Genomic DNA, 13,634 nt, shown 5'->3' on the forward strand with positions numbered 1-13,634 from the left:
TTTTCTGTTCTGGAACTCACATACCTACCATTCTTCACTTAGGCCTGGGCAGCCAACCCAAACCCAGAAGCAGAAAGGCGAGTAAGACACAAAGTTAACTACATCGAAACCCACTGGTGGCTCCCTTTGGTCTATGAGCTAAATCCCAGCTTGCCAGCTTGGCATTTAAGACACTCCTATGATCTGGTTCCTCTGGGGTTCCCCATCTTCATCTGTCACAAAATTTACACTGTAACTACAGAGAACTATTTGTTAGTCCTTGAACATACCATGCTGCTTTACACAGCTTTTCCTCTTTACATATTGTTGCCTCTACTCAGAAAATAACTTTCTGGTGGGAAAATCTAGCAGCATCACCTTACCCAAGTGACACCACCTCAACCAAGTGATTCAAGTTAACATGACCAATAATGGGACAAAGTACACCATGCCGCCTTGATATGATGCACGGAAAGGACACATCATCGCTTTTGTGGCATTCTTGCCAAAAATGCATGACCTGAACATAATCGTGAGGAAACTGATAAGCCCAAGTTGAGGAATATTCTACTTGTTTTCTTCAAAATTGGCAATGTTATTCAAGACAAAATAAGACTGAGGAACCCTTTCAGGTTAAAGGAGACTGAAGAGGGTGCGTGGGTGGCTCAGTCAGTTAAGCATCTGACTTCGGCTCAGGTCATGATCTTGCAGTCCGTGAGTTCAAGCCCTGTATTGGGCTCGGTGTCGACAGCTCAGAGCCTGGAGCCTGCTTCGGATTCTGTGTTTCCCTCTCTCTCTGCCCCTCCCCCCACCACTCTCTCAAAAATAAATAAACATTAAAAAAATAAATAAGTAAAGGAGACTGAAGAGACATAAAAGCTCAATGTAATACACGATCCTGGATTGGCTCCTATGTTACAAAAAAACACCTTGCTATAAAGGACACTGAAATAAGTGGTGAAATTTGAATAAGATTTGCTAATCAGATAATAGTATTATGCCATATTAAAATTTTTTATTATTCTTTTAAAATTATTATTTTTAGAGAGCGTGAGTGAGTTCGGAGGCAGAGAAAGAATCTTAAGCAGGCTCCATGCTCAGCAAGGAGCCCTACATGGGGCTTAATCCCACGACCCTGGGATCATGACCTGAGCCAAAATTAAGAGTTGGATGCTCAACTGACTGAGCCACCCAGACGTCCTTCCTGGTTTTGATAACAGTACTGTGGTCATGTTAGAAACGAAGAAGAATGATGTCTGTAACTTCCTCCCAAAGAGTTAAGAAAATACATACAAACACACACACTTTCTCTCTCTCCCTCTCCTCTGCTCCCTCTTCCTCTCCCAGCCTCCTTCCTTCCTTTCTCTTTCTCTCTTCCCCTTCCCTTCCCTCTCTCTTTCTCCTTCTTGAAGAGAAGGAAGAGGGGAGTGGTTTTTAAAAAGCTCTTAAGGGGCTCCTGGCTGGCTCAGTCAGTGGAGCATGCAACTCTTGATCCTGGGGTTGCAAGTTCAAATCCCATGTTATGTGTGATTACTTAAAAATAAAATCATAAATAAATAAAATCATAAACAAATAATAGCTGTTTAATTTTATAAGGAGCTTGAACTTCTATGCCTTCAAGATTCTGCTCAATTATTCTTTCCTTGAGATTTCTCAGCGCTCCATTTTTATCCTGATAAAGCAGTATGGCAATGCCACAGGATTATTCTCACAATGCCATTCTACCCACATCACCTTCTCCAAGTTTTCCTTAACCTTTTTACTTTTTAACCAGTTAACTAATAAGTTATGAGACAACAAAGTTAAGGAATTCTAAATTTTCTCCCATAATTTTTTTTTTTCACGATTCTTAACTGACATAAATTTTCTCATAAGGCTCAGTGTAACTTCCTCTTTCCTCCGATGAGACTAACAGTATTTCCCCCATCCTGTTTTGTGCCCTGGTCCCCCTACCAGAGTAAATCCACCAAACCAGAAAGCATCTTACCTAACTGGGAAATCTGCTGAAGGACACAAGGAAAGCGGGACTTGGCCATGGCCCTTAAGGGGCACACTGTCTAAATGGTGGGAACAGAGAAGTTAAGAGACAAAGATAGCACAAGATGATCGGGGCTACGGCAGAGGGCAAAAGGGGCTGTGGAAGTCAAGGAGGGTCATCTTTCCGGTGAGAGGTGGTATCAGAGAAAGCTGCTCAGAGGATGTTACAAACAAAAGCTTAGCCTCCAAAGAAAAGTATATATAACCAGGTGAGGAGATGGGGATAAACCATTCTAGGAACAATGAAACTACATGTGCGAAGTCCTCCAAACATGAACCAGCATTGAGTTTTTGGAGAACTAGGATGGAATGTGAACTGTGTGGGGAGCAGCAGAGGGAGAAGGGAAGGGAGGAAGTGGCTGATGCTAGAGTCAGAGGGGCTTTGAAAATCACTCTGAAAAGCCAGAATTTATCCTGAAGGCTGCAAGATGGGTGAGGAGGTAATGCTTGGGAGGTAATGGGCTGGGTAGTGAAGAGGGACAGATGGGGCCCAGCCTCCACTCACTATCCTTAAATTTCCCTCACTGCTTTGCTAATTAATTTCCTGACCAGTCAAATTCCATATATGAAGAGATATCTATGTTTAGAGACAGGGGACAAGAGAGGGCTGGCTCATACATGGCGGTTGAGTTTTTTTGAACACTTAAGTTTTCAAATTTTGAAGTAAGTTTAGACTTACAAAAGAGTTGCAAAAAAACTAGTACATAGAAACCCTATATACTCTATACCCAGCTTCCCTGTCTGTTAACATCTTACAAACCACAGACTATTCATCAAAACTAAGAAATTAACTTTGGCATAGTATGATTGACCAAAATATAAACTTTATTCAGATTTCCCCACTGATGTTCCCTTCTGTTCCAGAATCCAATCTAGGATCCCATACTGCATACAGATGTCATATCTCCGTAGTTTCCTCCAATCATTCTTAGTCTTGCCTTGTCTTTTGTGACAATGATACTTTTGGAGAGTATTCTGTATGTCAGGTATTTTGAAGAATGTCTTTCAATTTGGGTTGCCCTGTTTTCCCATAAGTAGATTGGGAATGATCCATCCCTGGGTGTATATATGTGTATCTGTGCCCTTACTGTAGAATATCAGGGGGGTATATGTGTAAATATACTGGTGATACTGACCTTGCTTGGCTAAAATGGTATCTGTCAGAATTATCTACTGAAACTTATTACTTTCCCCGTTGTAATTACTAAATATTCTGGGGCTATGCAAATACTCTGTTTCTATTTAAAACTATGCTCTCTATTTTAGCATCCATAAATGGATCCTGCCTGCAGTAATGATTACTGTTGTGTTTAAAAAAAATTTTTTTTAATGTTTGTTTATTTCGGAGACAGAGCATGAGTGGGGGAGGGGCAGAGAGAGAGGGAGACACAGAATCAGAAGCAGGCTCCAGGCTCTGAGCTGCCAGCACAGAGCCTGACACGGGGCTTGAACTCACAGACCGTGAGATCATGACCTGGCCGAAGTCAGACAGTCAACCCACTGAGCCACCCACGCGCCCCTACTGTTGTGTTTTAATGGTGATCTTCTATTTCCTTCATGCCTTCTACATTTATTAATTACAATTCTTCTGTAAGAAAGAATGGTCACTCCTGTATTCAGTTAGTTCTATCAGTATGAACTCATGGATATTTTATTCTTTGAGCTATAAACTAATGTACAGTTATTTTGTTGCTCGAGCTGTTCTAACTTTGGCTATTGGAAGTGCTTTCAGGTTAGCTTTTGTGACCTTTTGATAATGCTTCCTCCTTGCCCCTTCCTTTTTAAAATATAGCACATTCTGGCGCACCTGGGTGGCTCAGTTGGTCAAGGATCCGACTTAGGCTCAGGTCATGATCTCACGGTCCGTGAGTTCGAGCCCCACGTTGGGCTCTATGCTGACAGCTCAGAGCCTGGAGCCTGCTTCAGATTCTGTGTCTCCCTCTCTCTCTGCTCCTCCCCTGTTCATGCTCTCTCTCTCTCCTTCAGAAATAAAAACATTAAAATAGATAGATAGGTAGGTAGATAGATAGATAGATAGATAGATAGCATATTCTAACTTTCTGGCACCACAGATGCTCCAGGCTCGTCTTATATTTTCCCTGCCACAGCCCTAGAATAACCCATTCCTTCAAAGAGTCTGGTTCCTTTTATTGATATTTGGAGACCAAGATCTGGTTCTTCTAAAAATTTTTTCTGAACATGAATTCATATTGATACTTCCAATCTTGCACCAGATTGGTGCTTCATTCTTGCCTTCCTCTTTCTCTGATGTGAGAAAATGGACTCTCATTATCAACGATATATTTACCTGCTTGTTCAACTCCAGTATACAAATAAAGTAGTGACAGACTTCCTAACCCATAACCTTGAAAGAAACAAATTTATAAACTAGAGAGCTTTGTTTGTATACAATTCTTTTTGTCTTCAGCCTTATGGTATATAGTCGAAACACTATTTTCCAAGGTCAGCTCCTTTCTTCCCCATTTCCCCATGTGATTTATCTGTAATACCAGTTAGACTCATTCATCACAGTGTACATTCTATCTTTCCCCCCATAAACTTGTTGCTTTCAAACAAATTTATATACAATAAAATTCACTTCTTTAGTGATGTATATTTCTACATTTTGACAAATGCATAAAATTATATGGCTAACACCACAGTTCCATGTAACAGTTCCTTCCGTCAACCAAAAACATTCCAAAGGCAACGGCAATTTAAATGCTGCTTTCTTAGCACCAACCAGGAGGTGGCAGGGTTTCTCTCTGAGAAGCAGCTTCACAAGGCAACTAAATCATCCAGCAATGCATGCAAAGGGACAAAGGAAGGCAGTTCCCACCCCTCAGTACTCCTTGTGTCATCTTCTCCTGGCTATGGTTATAGGAGTTATGAAGTTAAGCTTCTTCCCTAAAACAGGAGAGTTTGGTTAGAAGGTCCAGAGTCTCATATTCCAACTAAATAAGCAGGATGAATCATCAGAGAGAACAGTCAAGAAGCCAACCATAAATATGCTTTGAGAAAATACAGTGAGGACAAAAAAGGGAGATGAGAAAACTGGAGACCAACACCAAATCAGATCAAAGTGGAGAGATGCTCACAGGCTCTCTCTTCAAGACGTTACTTGTTTGGCAGTGGTGGCTGGGAAACGTTTCTGTAAGAGGAAACAGCCAGTGTGGAAGGGAGAGGACTTCTAGCTAGAGGAAAGAACCTGAGCACAGGCAGGATAATACAAAGCATGCTTGAGGCACAGGAAGTAAATTCTGGACAGAAAAGGAGATTAGACACATAGCAGACAAAGTTAGTAACAATTTAAATGCTGTATTATAGGTATTTATCATCTAGTAAACAGGGCATTCCAACATGCGAGTAGCTATGCCAATATGGTAGATGCTGTAAAGCAGCACGTTGTCTATACGGTTAGGTACCAGATCTGCCTGATTAATAATGAATTACAACTTAGTAATTATTATCCACATAATCACCACTATCTTATCTACTGGTAAGATATTTTACCTCTCCCAGCTGCATCTATAAACCGAGGGTAATATTTAATAATAGGTTTGTGCATATTCAATGAGACAATGCATAGAAAGTGCTGAAGAGTTTCTGATATACATAGTATCTGATAAATATTAGTATTATAAGTAAATTATAAATGACCTAAATTTATCTAAATGCCCTTTTTTAGAACTTTCTTACCTTTCTTCATGATAGGAAAGCTTTTAAAGGATTCTTCTTATCCCACATATAATTTAAAAAAAACAAAAATAAAAACCAGTGTGAAGTATATCTGGTTGTCTGCACTTATTAATGAGACAAAACGAATTTGAACAGTTCACTAAATCTAACTCCCGCCCCAAAACACTACTATTATGAACCCCTAGTACCTCGCTGAGTATTTTATATACGTTGTCATATTTAATTCTCTAGAGAATTCCCAAAAGGTTAAGTACTCACTATCACATGATTTTAAAGGTAAGATAATTGAGCATCAGACAAAGAAAACTGCCCAAGGTCACAGAACTGATCTGTCACCAACCCCTGCCTCCATGCTTTCTACTGAACTGTACTATACTATATTGTCCACCCTCCATGAGAACACTCCTAGAGTTTCTGACACTGGCCCTCTCCTCTTCTGTATCCAAGTTCTTTCCTTGGGTGGTTTTTACCCACCAACAAAATTTTACCACCTGATTGCAAACAGTTCCACAAACTTCTGCTTAAAGGCAGGACTTTTCACTTCAGTTCCTACACATCCACATTCCTTGGTGGACATTGTATGTGTCTTTCTCAGGTACCTCAAACAATGCACTGCCAAGGTCAACATTCTGCCCCACGCTGCTTTTTAGCCTGACTTTTTTTTCCTGGTAGGGCTGTTACTATTAATCCAAATCTTCAAGTTCAACTTCTGGTGCTGCCCAATATCCAGTACGTTATCAACTCCTATCAGGTAAGCTTCTCCCACGTCTCCCCATCTGTAACATTACTTTTTCTGCCCCTCCTTCAGATTCTTCACACCTTTCTTCCAGTCTCTAAAAATTTTCTAGGTAGCCTTTCTGCTTTCCCCCACACCAATCCATTCTTTAAAGCCTGCCCCTTGGATTAATCCTCTTATAAAATTGGTTTATTCATGTAATCTCAGGCCAATGGCTCTCAGAAAGCTTTCCCCCAAATCCCACATTCTTCACAAACCTGGATGCAGATTTCTGGGCATGCCTAACCTCTGAGTACACCATGATTCTAGCAAACAAAATGATATCACATGCAAGTGACATACTGCCTTCCTACTTTTTCATCCCAAATTCCTACTTCCTGTTATGCTCTGAAAGAAGAACTAGTGGAGTATATGAATCCCAGTTAGGACTTGATTGTTAATTGGGGTCTTGCCAAATGAAGCCTGTGAGTTCATTCTCACAGAATCTGTAACATCTCACCAGTCTTTCTCCCCACCTAATCTGGGAAATCCCTGTAGGCAGGAGCTACACCAGACTCGTTTTTGGGTTATGAGTACATAGTACAACACCTGGCACACAGTGCAGGCTTGGGAAATAAATAACGCCAAGGCTTAATAGCTAACACTAAGATACAGTGATGGTTGAAGGGTGGGTAGTAGAGCCACAAGCACCACTCACCCTTCCGATTCATCCCCATCTGGAGGCATTTGAGCAGGCGGCAGTACTGGCACCTGTTCCTCTGCTTCCGAGACATGACACAGTTCTTGTCACGACTGCACCGATACACCCGCTTGTTGCAAATGCTCCGCTTGAAAAACCCTTTGCATCCCTCACAGGAGATGATTCCATAGTGCAATCCTGTGGCACGGTCCCCACAAATGAGACAGGTTCGTTGTTCAGCCCGATCATCTGGAACAGAAACTGAACAGATTCAAGTTAGAACACATGGAAATAATGGCTTTAAGCCTGCAGTCCTAAAATAAGCAACCCTGCTCTGGGCAGATCAAGAATAACACTCTTTCCAGGCTGACTGGCAAACAGGGGGCATCTTTAGAGCCTTTGTCTTAGGAACAGATCCTTACATCTACCTGCAGATAACACAAATATAGCCTACCTAAAAAATAACTCATGCTCATGCTCCTCCTCCTGGGTTTCATCATGACTTAGACCAGTATCCAGGTCAGATACTTGGGAGATATCTTCGACTCCTCCCTCTCCCTAACGTTCCTCAGCCACAGCCCATTACTTCTACTCTGCAGAAAGGTAAGGATTACCGATACTGTATGTAAGTGCCCAGCATAGGGCATACATCCATTAAAGTAAAGTTGTAATTATTAACCAGTGAAGAAGTTTTAACCATGCCCAGCCAACCAACCAGTCATCCATCCATTCAACAGATATTAGGCAGCTCTTCTAGTCTAGGCACTATTGTAAGGCATGGATACAGCAGTGAATAAAAGTCCCCGCTGAAGCTTACGTTCTAGCAGAATATCTACTCTGTGTCCAGGCCCTGTGTTCCGTACTGGGTATTCAGAAATAAATCATCATGTTCCTGATAGTCAAGGAACTTACTGCCTAGCAACAAACAAGTTAGTCGAAGAGGAAATTCAGGCTGGATATATATAGCTCTCTAACTTCCTCTTCCCTCAAATTCACTTGCTCAGGACCAAGCAACTGTTAAAGAACAGCCATATGACAAAAAAAAGTGCTCTGGTGAACTGTGATATCAGATCTTGCTAGCAGGTGCAAGAAACCTCCAAGAAAAGGTTTTGATCAGGGGCCAAGAGATTTGAACCTCACTACTGAGTAACAGGTAAGATACAATGATTAAGAACACAGCCTTTAGAGTTGGAGATCCTTATTTAAACTGAAGTTCTGACACTTACTAGCTGACTGAACTTGGGAAAATTAAGTTATTTCATCTATCTGAATCTAGTTTCTCTCATCTGTAAAATGGGGGTTATAAATGGTACATACATATCATAGATAAAATACTCAGCACGATGCCTGGGCTGCAATGGACATTTAATAAATGACAGCTACTATTTTTATTATCATTATCCTAACAGGCCCACACTTCATGTGATAATAACATTCCTGAAAACAAAAGCATTTGAAAGCAATGTTAAAGAATGTTAAATGGCAGTATGTGTAGGAGGGATGTAAAGAAGAAAGGATAGTAGCATTCAGGCAACTTTATTACATGCCAACTTAGAGATGTCTTTATGATCCCTATTTGTAGTAGGCTGGATAATGGCCACCCAAATATACCAGGTCCTAATCCCTGAAACCTGTAAATCTCACCTTGTAAGGAAAAGCGGGCTTTGCGGATGTGATCAAATAAGGATCTTGAGATGGGAGATTATTCTGGCTTATATAGGTGGGCCCTACTTGCAATCACACATGACTTTATAAAGAGAAAGACAGAGGGAGATTTGATATAGACAGAGGGGGATTTGATACAGCAGAAGAGGACACACACGCATGCACGCACACGTGCACAGAGGAGAAGGCAATGTGAAGACAGGTAGAAGGTGGACACAAGGAATGGCTGCCACTACAAGTTGGATGAGGCAAGAAATGAATTCTCCCCTAAAGCCTCTGGAGTAAGTGTGGCTCTGCCCACTTTCATTTCTACCCAGTAATACTGATGATTATTGAACTTCTGATTCCCTAACTGTGAGAAAATAAATTTCCGTTGTTTCAAGCCACCCAGTTTGTGGTAATTTTTAACAGCAGCACAGGAAACTAATACACAATATTTTTTCCATACAGGGAAACATATATTAAGGCTCTTGCCAAAGAACACAGCAAATAGCAGGTATGCAGAGAGAACCATCAGATACATGACCACATGGCTAGGGAAATAGAGAAAGACAGGTATGGAAAGAAGAATCACCTAGGTTCTTGAGGACTCTGTATTTTGTAATTACAGAATATCCTAAGCCTTTCTTTTTTCACATTTTTCTTTAACATTTATTTATCTTTGAGAGAGACAGAGACAGAGTGCAAGCTGGGGAGGGGCAGAGATGGGGAAACAGAATCCAAAGCAGACTCCAGGCTCAGCGCTGTCAGCACAGAGCCTGACGTGGGACTTGAACTCACGAACCATGAGATCATGACCTGAGCCAAAGTTGGCCACTTAACCGACTGAGCCACCAAGGCGTCCCACAGAACTTTCCAAGCTTTTCTAAGGCTTGGATGAACTTCCTAACTGTGGGCAAACTGACATACCATGACAAACTCACATTTATGTCTTGGAATACAATACTTTGTTTTCTTTTTAATTGGTCAAGCTAACTTAAATGGGTTTTTGTTACATGCAGCTAAAAAAAACTTGGTTAAAATGCTCTATAAAAATGGCCCTGGTGTAATAAGTATTCTTTTTCTTTTTCTTTTCCTTTTTTTCTTTTTTTAATTTTTAATGTTTATTCATTTTTAAGATACAGAGAGATAGAGCACAGTAGGGTGGGTCAGAGAGAGAGGGACACACAGAATCTGAAGCAGGCTCCAGGCTCTGAGCTGTCAGCACAGAGCCTGATGCGAGGCTCGAACTCACGAACAGTGAGATCATGACCTGAGCTAAAGTCGGACGCTCAACTGACGGAGCCACCCAGGCGCCCCATCTTTTCCTCTTTTAAAAATGCAAAAGAAATTCAAGGTAAACATTACAGTAAAGTTACAACATAAAATTTAAAAACTAAACCAGAAAAAGCCAAAAAGGCCAAATGAATGATAGGACAATAGTACTATGTGTGGGATGGGATTCCCTAGAGTGCCGGGCTTGAGTTGCTGAAAGGGCTTAGAAACTGAACATAGAATACTGTGAAAAAATCATGACTGGATACAGAGAACCTAAATTTTCTCACTTTAAATTCAAACCTTCAATATTAAATTTATATATGCATGATATCACATTCCATCATATATATGATATATATCATACATAAACACACATTAAAATGTAAACCAGGGGCGCCTGGGTGGCTCAGTCGGTTAAGCGGCCGACTTTGGCTCGGGTCATGATCTCACGGTCTGTGAGTTCGAGCCCCGCGTTGGGCTCTGTGCTGACAGCTCAGAGCCTGGAGCCTGCTTCCGATTCTGTGTCTCCCTCTCTCTCTGACCCTCCGCTGTTCATGCTCTGTCTCTGTCTCAAAAATAAATAAACATTAAAAAAAATAAATAAAAATAAATAAAAATATAAACCAGAACTCTATCAGAATAGACTTAAAAAGAGTTATAATTAATCAATCTCTAGAAGAACCATACCATCCCTTTCTTCATGGATATGATTTCACTGAACACCGACCACAACTAAGCACTGTGCTTTGTGCTGTGTCACATAATTCTCATAATCCCAAAGGTGGATACAAGTGCTTTCATCCTTTTGTAATTGAGAGAATGGAGATCTCAAAAAAAGTTAAGTAACTTGTCCATTTATGAGTTGACGACCCTCATCTGCTAGTATCAGAATTGGAGTTCAGTAGCCTCTTTAGAAAGCATTCGTATGGTACTCTGTGCAGCATCTGGATCCAGAGCAAAGGACCCACTGAGCAACAATCCAACACAGACCTGTTAAGAATCTGCTTATATCTTGTGACACTGCTTGTTCTTGTTCTTCTCATCAGAGTTTAAAAGGCCACAATGAGATCAAAGACGAGGTGGGAAGAATTCTCCACTGAGGGCACAAAGAGACTAGATTCCCTTTGAGTCCTATGACTGCTTCTCTCTCTGGCCACAGCTATTCTTCCTGTCATGTTCTGTTTCTATAAAACAGCATTGGTCTATGCCACAGACCAGGTACTAATTCAGAAGGAAGCCTCTCAAAGGTACAGGAGAAAGGCTCTCTCCCAGCGAACCCTGAAGCCCTTCAAGGAAGCATTTGACAAACTCCCCTCACAACATATGGGAAAAGATCACAGAAACAGGAGAAATTATTGTTAAATGACCACTTGGGTACCAGGCCCTGTGTCAGGCACTTAACATGTTACTGCGCTGAATCATAAAAAATAAAGTACCTTATTTTACTGAAGAGGAAACTGAAGCTTATGAGGTCACCCAGTCACCAAGTATGGGAGTTAGGGCTAGAACCCCCAAGTCTAAGAATCTAATCATCACATTCTGTGGCCACAGCAAAGCAAATCTATCTATTCTATATGCAAGTAAGTCAGACCCTTTGCCACCTGGGGGGAAAAAAGCTAAAAAGCCAAAACCTGTGTAAATGAACACATTGAAGCAAAATGCCCCAATTGTGCCCTGCCAGATACCAGATACAGATTTCTGCACCTCCTATTCTTGTAATGGAGTTGAAGGGTATTTTTATCTTTATTATTTCACTTGTACCAGGCCAGGACAAGGATCATTTTTATAGATATCACAAAGAACATTTAGTGAGTATTCATTGTGTCCCATGCAACATTCAAGACATTTTTACATGTGTGGCCTTACTTATTCATCACAATAACTGAGAGGAATCATTATTCTCATATTACAGAACCTGGAATCTTAGAGCTAGAAAATGCCTTGGAAATTGCCTTGAGCAGACCTTTACTGGAGGCATGAATGCCCTCTACAACATTCCAAAAATAAGGGGTTGCCCCACACTCTACTTGCACATCTTTAGGGAATCAATAAGGTACTTCATTCCATTCATTTCATTTTACACAGTTTTAATGGTTCAAAAGCTTCTTTTTACCCTAAGCAAAAGTCTGTTAACCTGAAGCTTTCCCTACTGCCCTGAATTATGTGCTCAAGGGCAAAAAATAAATGCATAACCTAACCTAGTTTATATACCAACCATTCAGAAATTTAAAGCTAAATGGGGTTTCCAACTGTGAATTTCTTCTTCTTCTTCCATTTCTTTTTTAAATGTTTATTTTGAGACAGACGGAGAAAAGGAGAGCGAGAATCCCAAGCAGGGTCCATGCTGTCAGTGCAGAGCCTGACGTGGAGGCTCGATCCCACAAACCACGAGATCATGACCTGAGCCAAAATCAAGAGTCAGATGCTTAACTGACTGAGCCACCCAGGCGCCCCTTCCTCTCCCATTTCTTATTCTTAAGGAAATCACATAGTATCAAGATCTCTTAAAGTATCCAGAACTGAATGTTTTTTTTCTTAATATAAGACTCAATTACCTTTGCTTTTATGTTTCTTCAGCTATCAATACCAGTAAACACATAGTGTTTTATAATTACTAGTACTGTAAAAATGCTACACACTTAATAACTGGCAAACTGAAGCTTAAAAGAGGCAAAGAACCTTAATCTTGGTTACACAGCCAGTCAACAGTAGAAATGAAATCAGAATTCAGGACCTTTTATTTCTAATCCCCCTTACACTTAATTCATATCTCATTCATAAACGTCTAAAGCTTAAAGTATTTATCACATATACCATTAACCCATGTCTTTCTTTCTTTCTTAAAATTTTTTTATTTTTATTTATTTATTTTTTTAACGTTTATTTATTTTTGAGACAGAGAGAGAGCATGAACGGGGGAGGGTCAGAGAGACAGGGAGACACAGAATCCGAAACAGGCTCCAGGCTCTGAGCGGTCAGCACAGAGCCCAATGCGGGACTCGAACTCACAGACTGCGAGATCATGACCCGAGCCGAAGTCGGCCGCTTAACCGACTGAGCCACCCAGGCGCCCCAAGACTTTTTATTTTTTAAGTAGTCTCTACACCCAATGTGGGGCTTGAACTTACAACCAAAAGATCAAGAGTTGCATGTTCTACCAACTGAGTTAGCCAGGCATCCCAACCCATGTCTTTCTTATTCCATTCTTGGGAAGGTGAATGTTGAACCCAAAGGTAGGACTTTATCTTTGTCCTTGATTAATTTTATCTTTATGTAATAAATTCTGTATGTCATTCTGGCCTATTGAAATCTTTAGGAATCCAGTCCTGTCACCCAGCGCACTAGTTATTTCTCCTACCTCCTTCTTTTCTCCAGGTTTGGTATTAGATTATTTGCATTTCCAACCTTAAGACAATATTAAACAAAATGTGGTGGGGCACCTGGGTGGCTCAGTTGGTTACGTGTCTAACTCTTGGTTTTGGCTCAGGTCATGCTCCCACAACTCATGAGTTTAAGCCATGCATTGGGCTTTGTGCTGAAAGTGTGGAACCTGTTTGGGATTCTCTTTCTCCCTCTCTCTGC

At 40.9% G+C, this 13,634-nt stretch overlaps 1 protein-coding gene across 4 annotated transcripts in view; it reads right to left on the minus strand.

The window, feature by feature from the left end:
- Positions 1 to 13,634, minus strand: part of NR6A1 (nuclear receptor subfamily 6 group A member 1) — a 232,347-nt gene that overhangs the window by 30,845 nt on the left and 187,868 nt on the right. For all 4 annotated transcript variants that reach the window (XM_045469159.1, XM_045469161.1, XM_045469158.1 and 1 more), the window contains one exon: positions 7,149 to 7,391. In XM_045469159.1, coding sequence (XP_045325115.1) covers positions 7,149 to 7,391 — 243 coding nt within the window. The remainder of the gene's footprint in view (positions 1 to 7,148; positions 7,392 to 13,634) is intronic.

This window comes from Leopardus geoffroyi, chromosome D4 (genome assembly GCF_018350155.1).
Source record: "Leopardus geoffroyi isolate Oge1 chromosome D4, O.geoffroyi_Oge1_pat1.0, whole genome shotgun sequence".
In the NCBI taxonomy this organism is placed as follows: Eukaryota; Metazoa; Chordata; class Mammalia; order Carnivora; family Felidae; genus Leopardus; species Leopardus geoffroyi.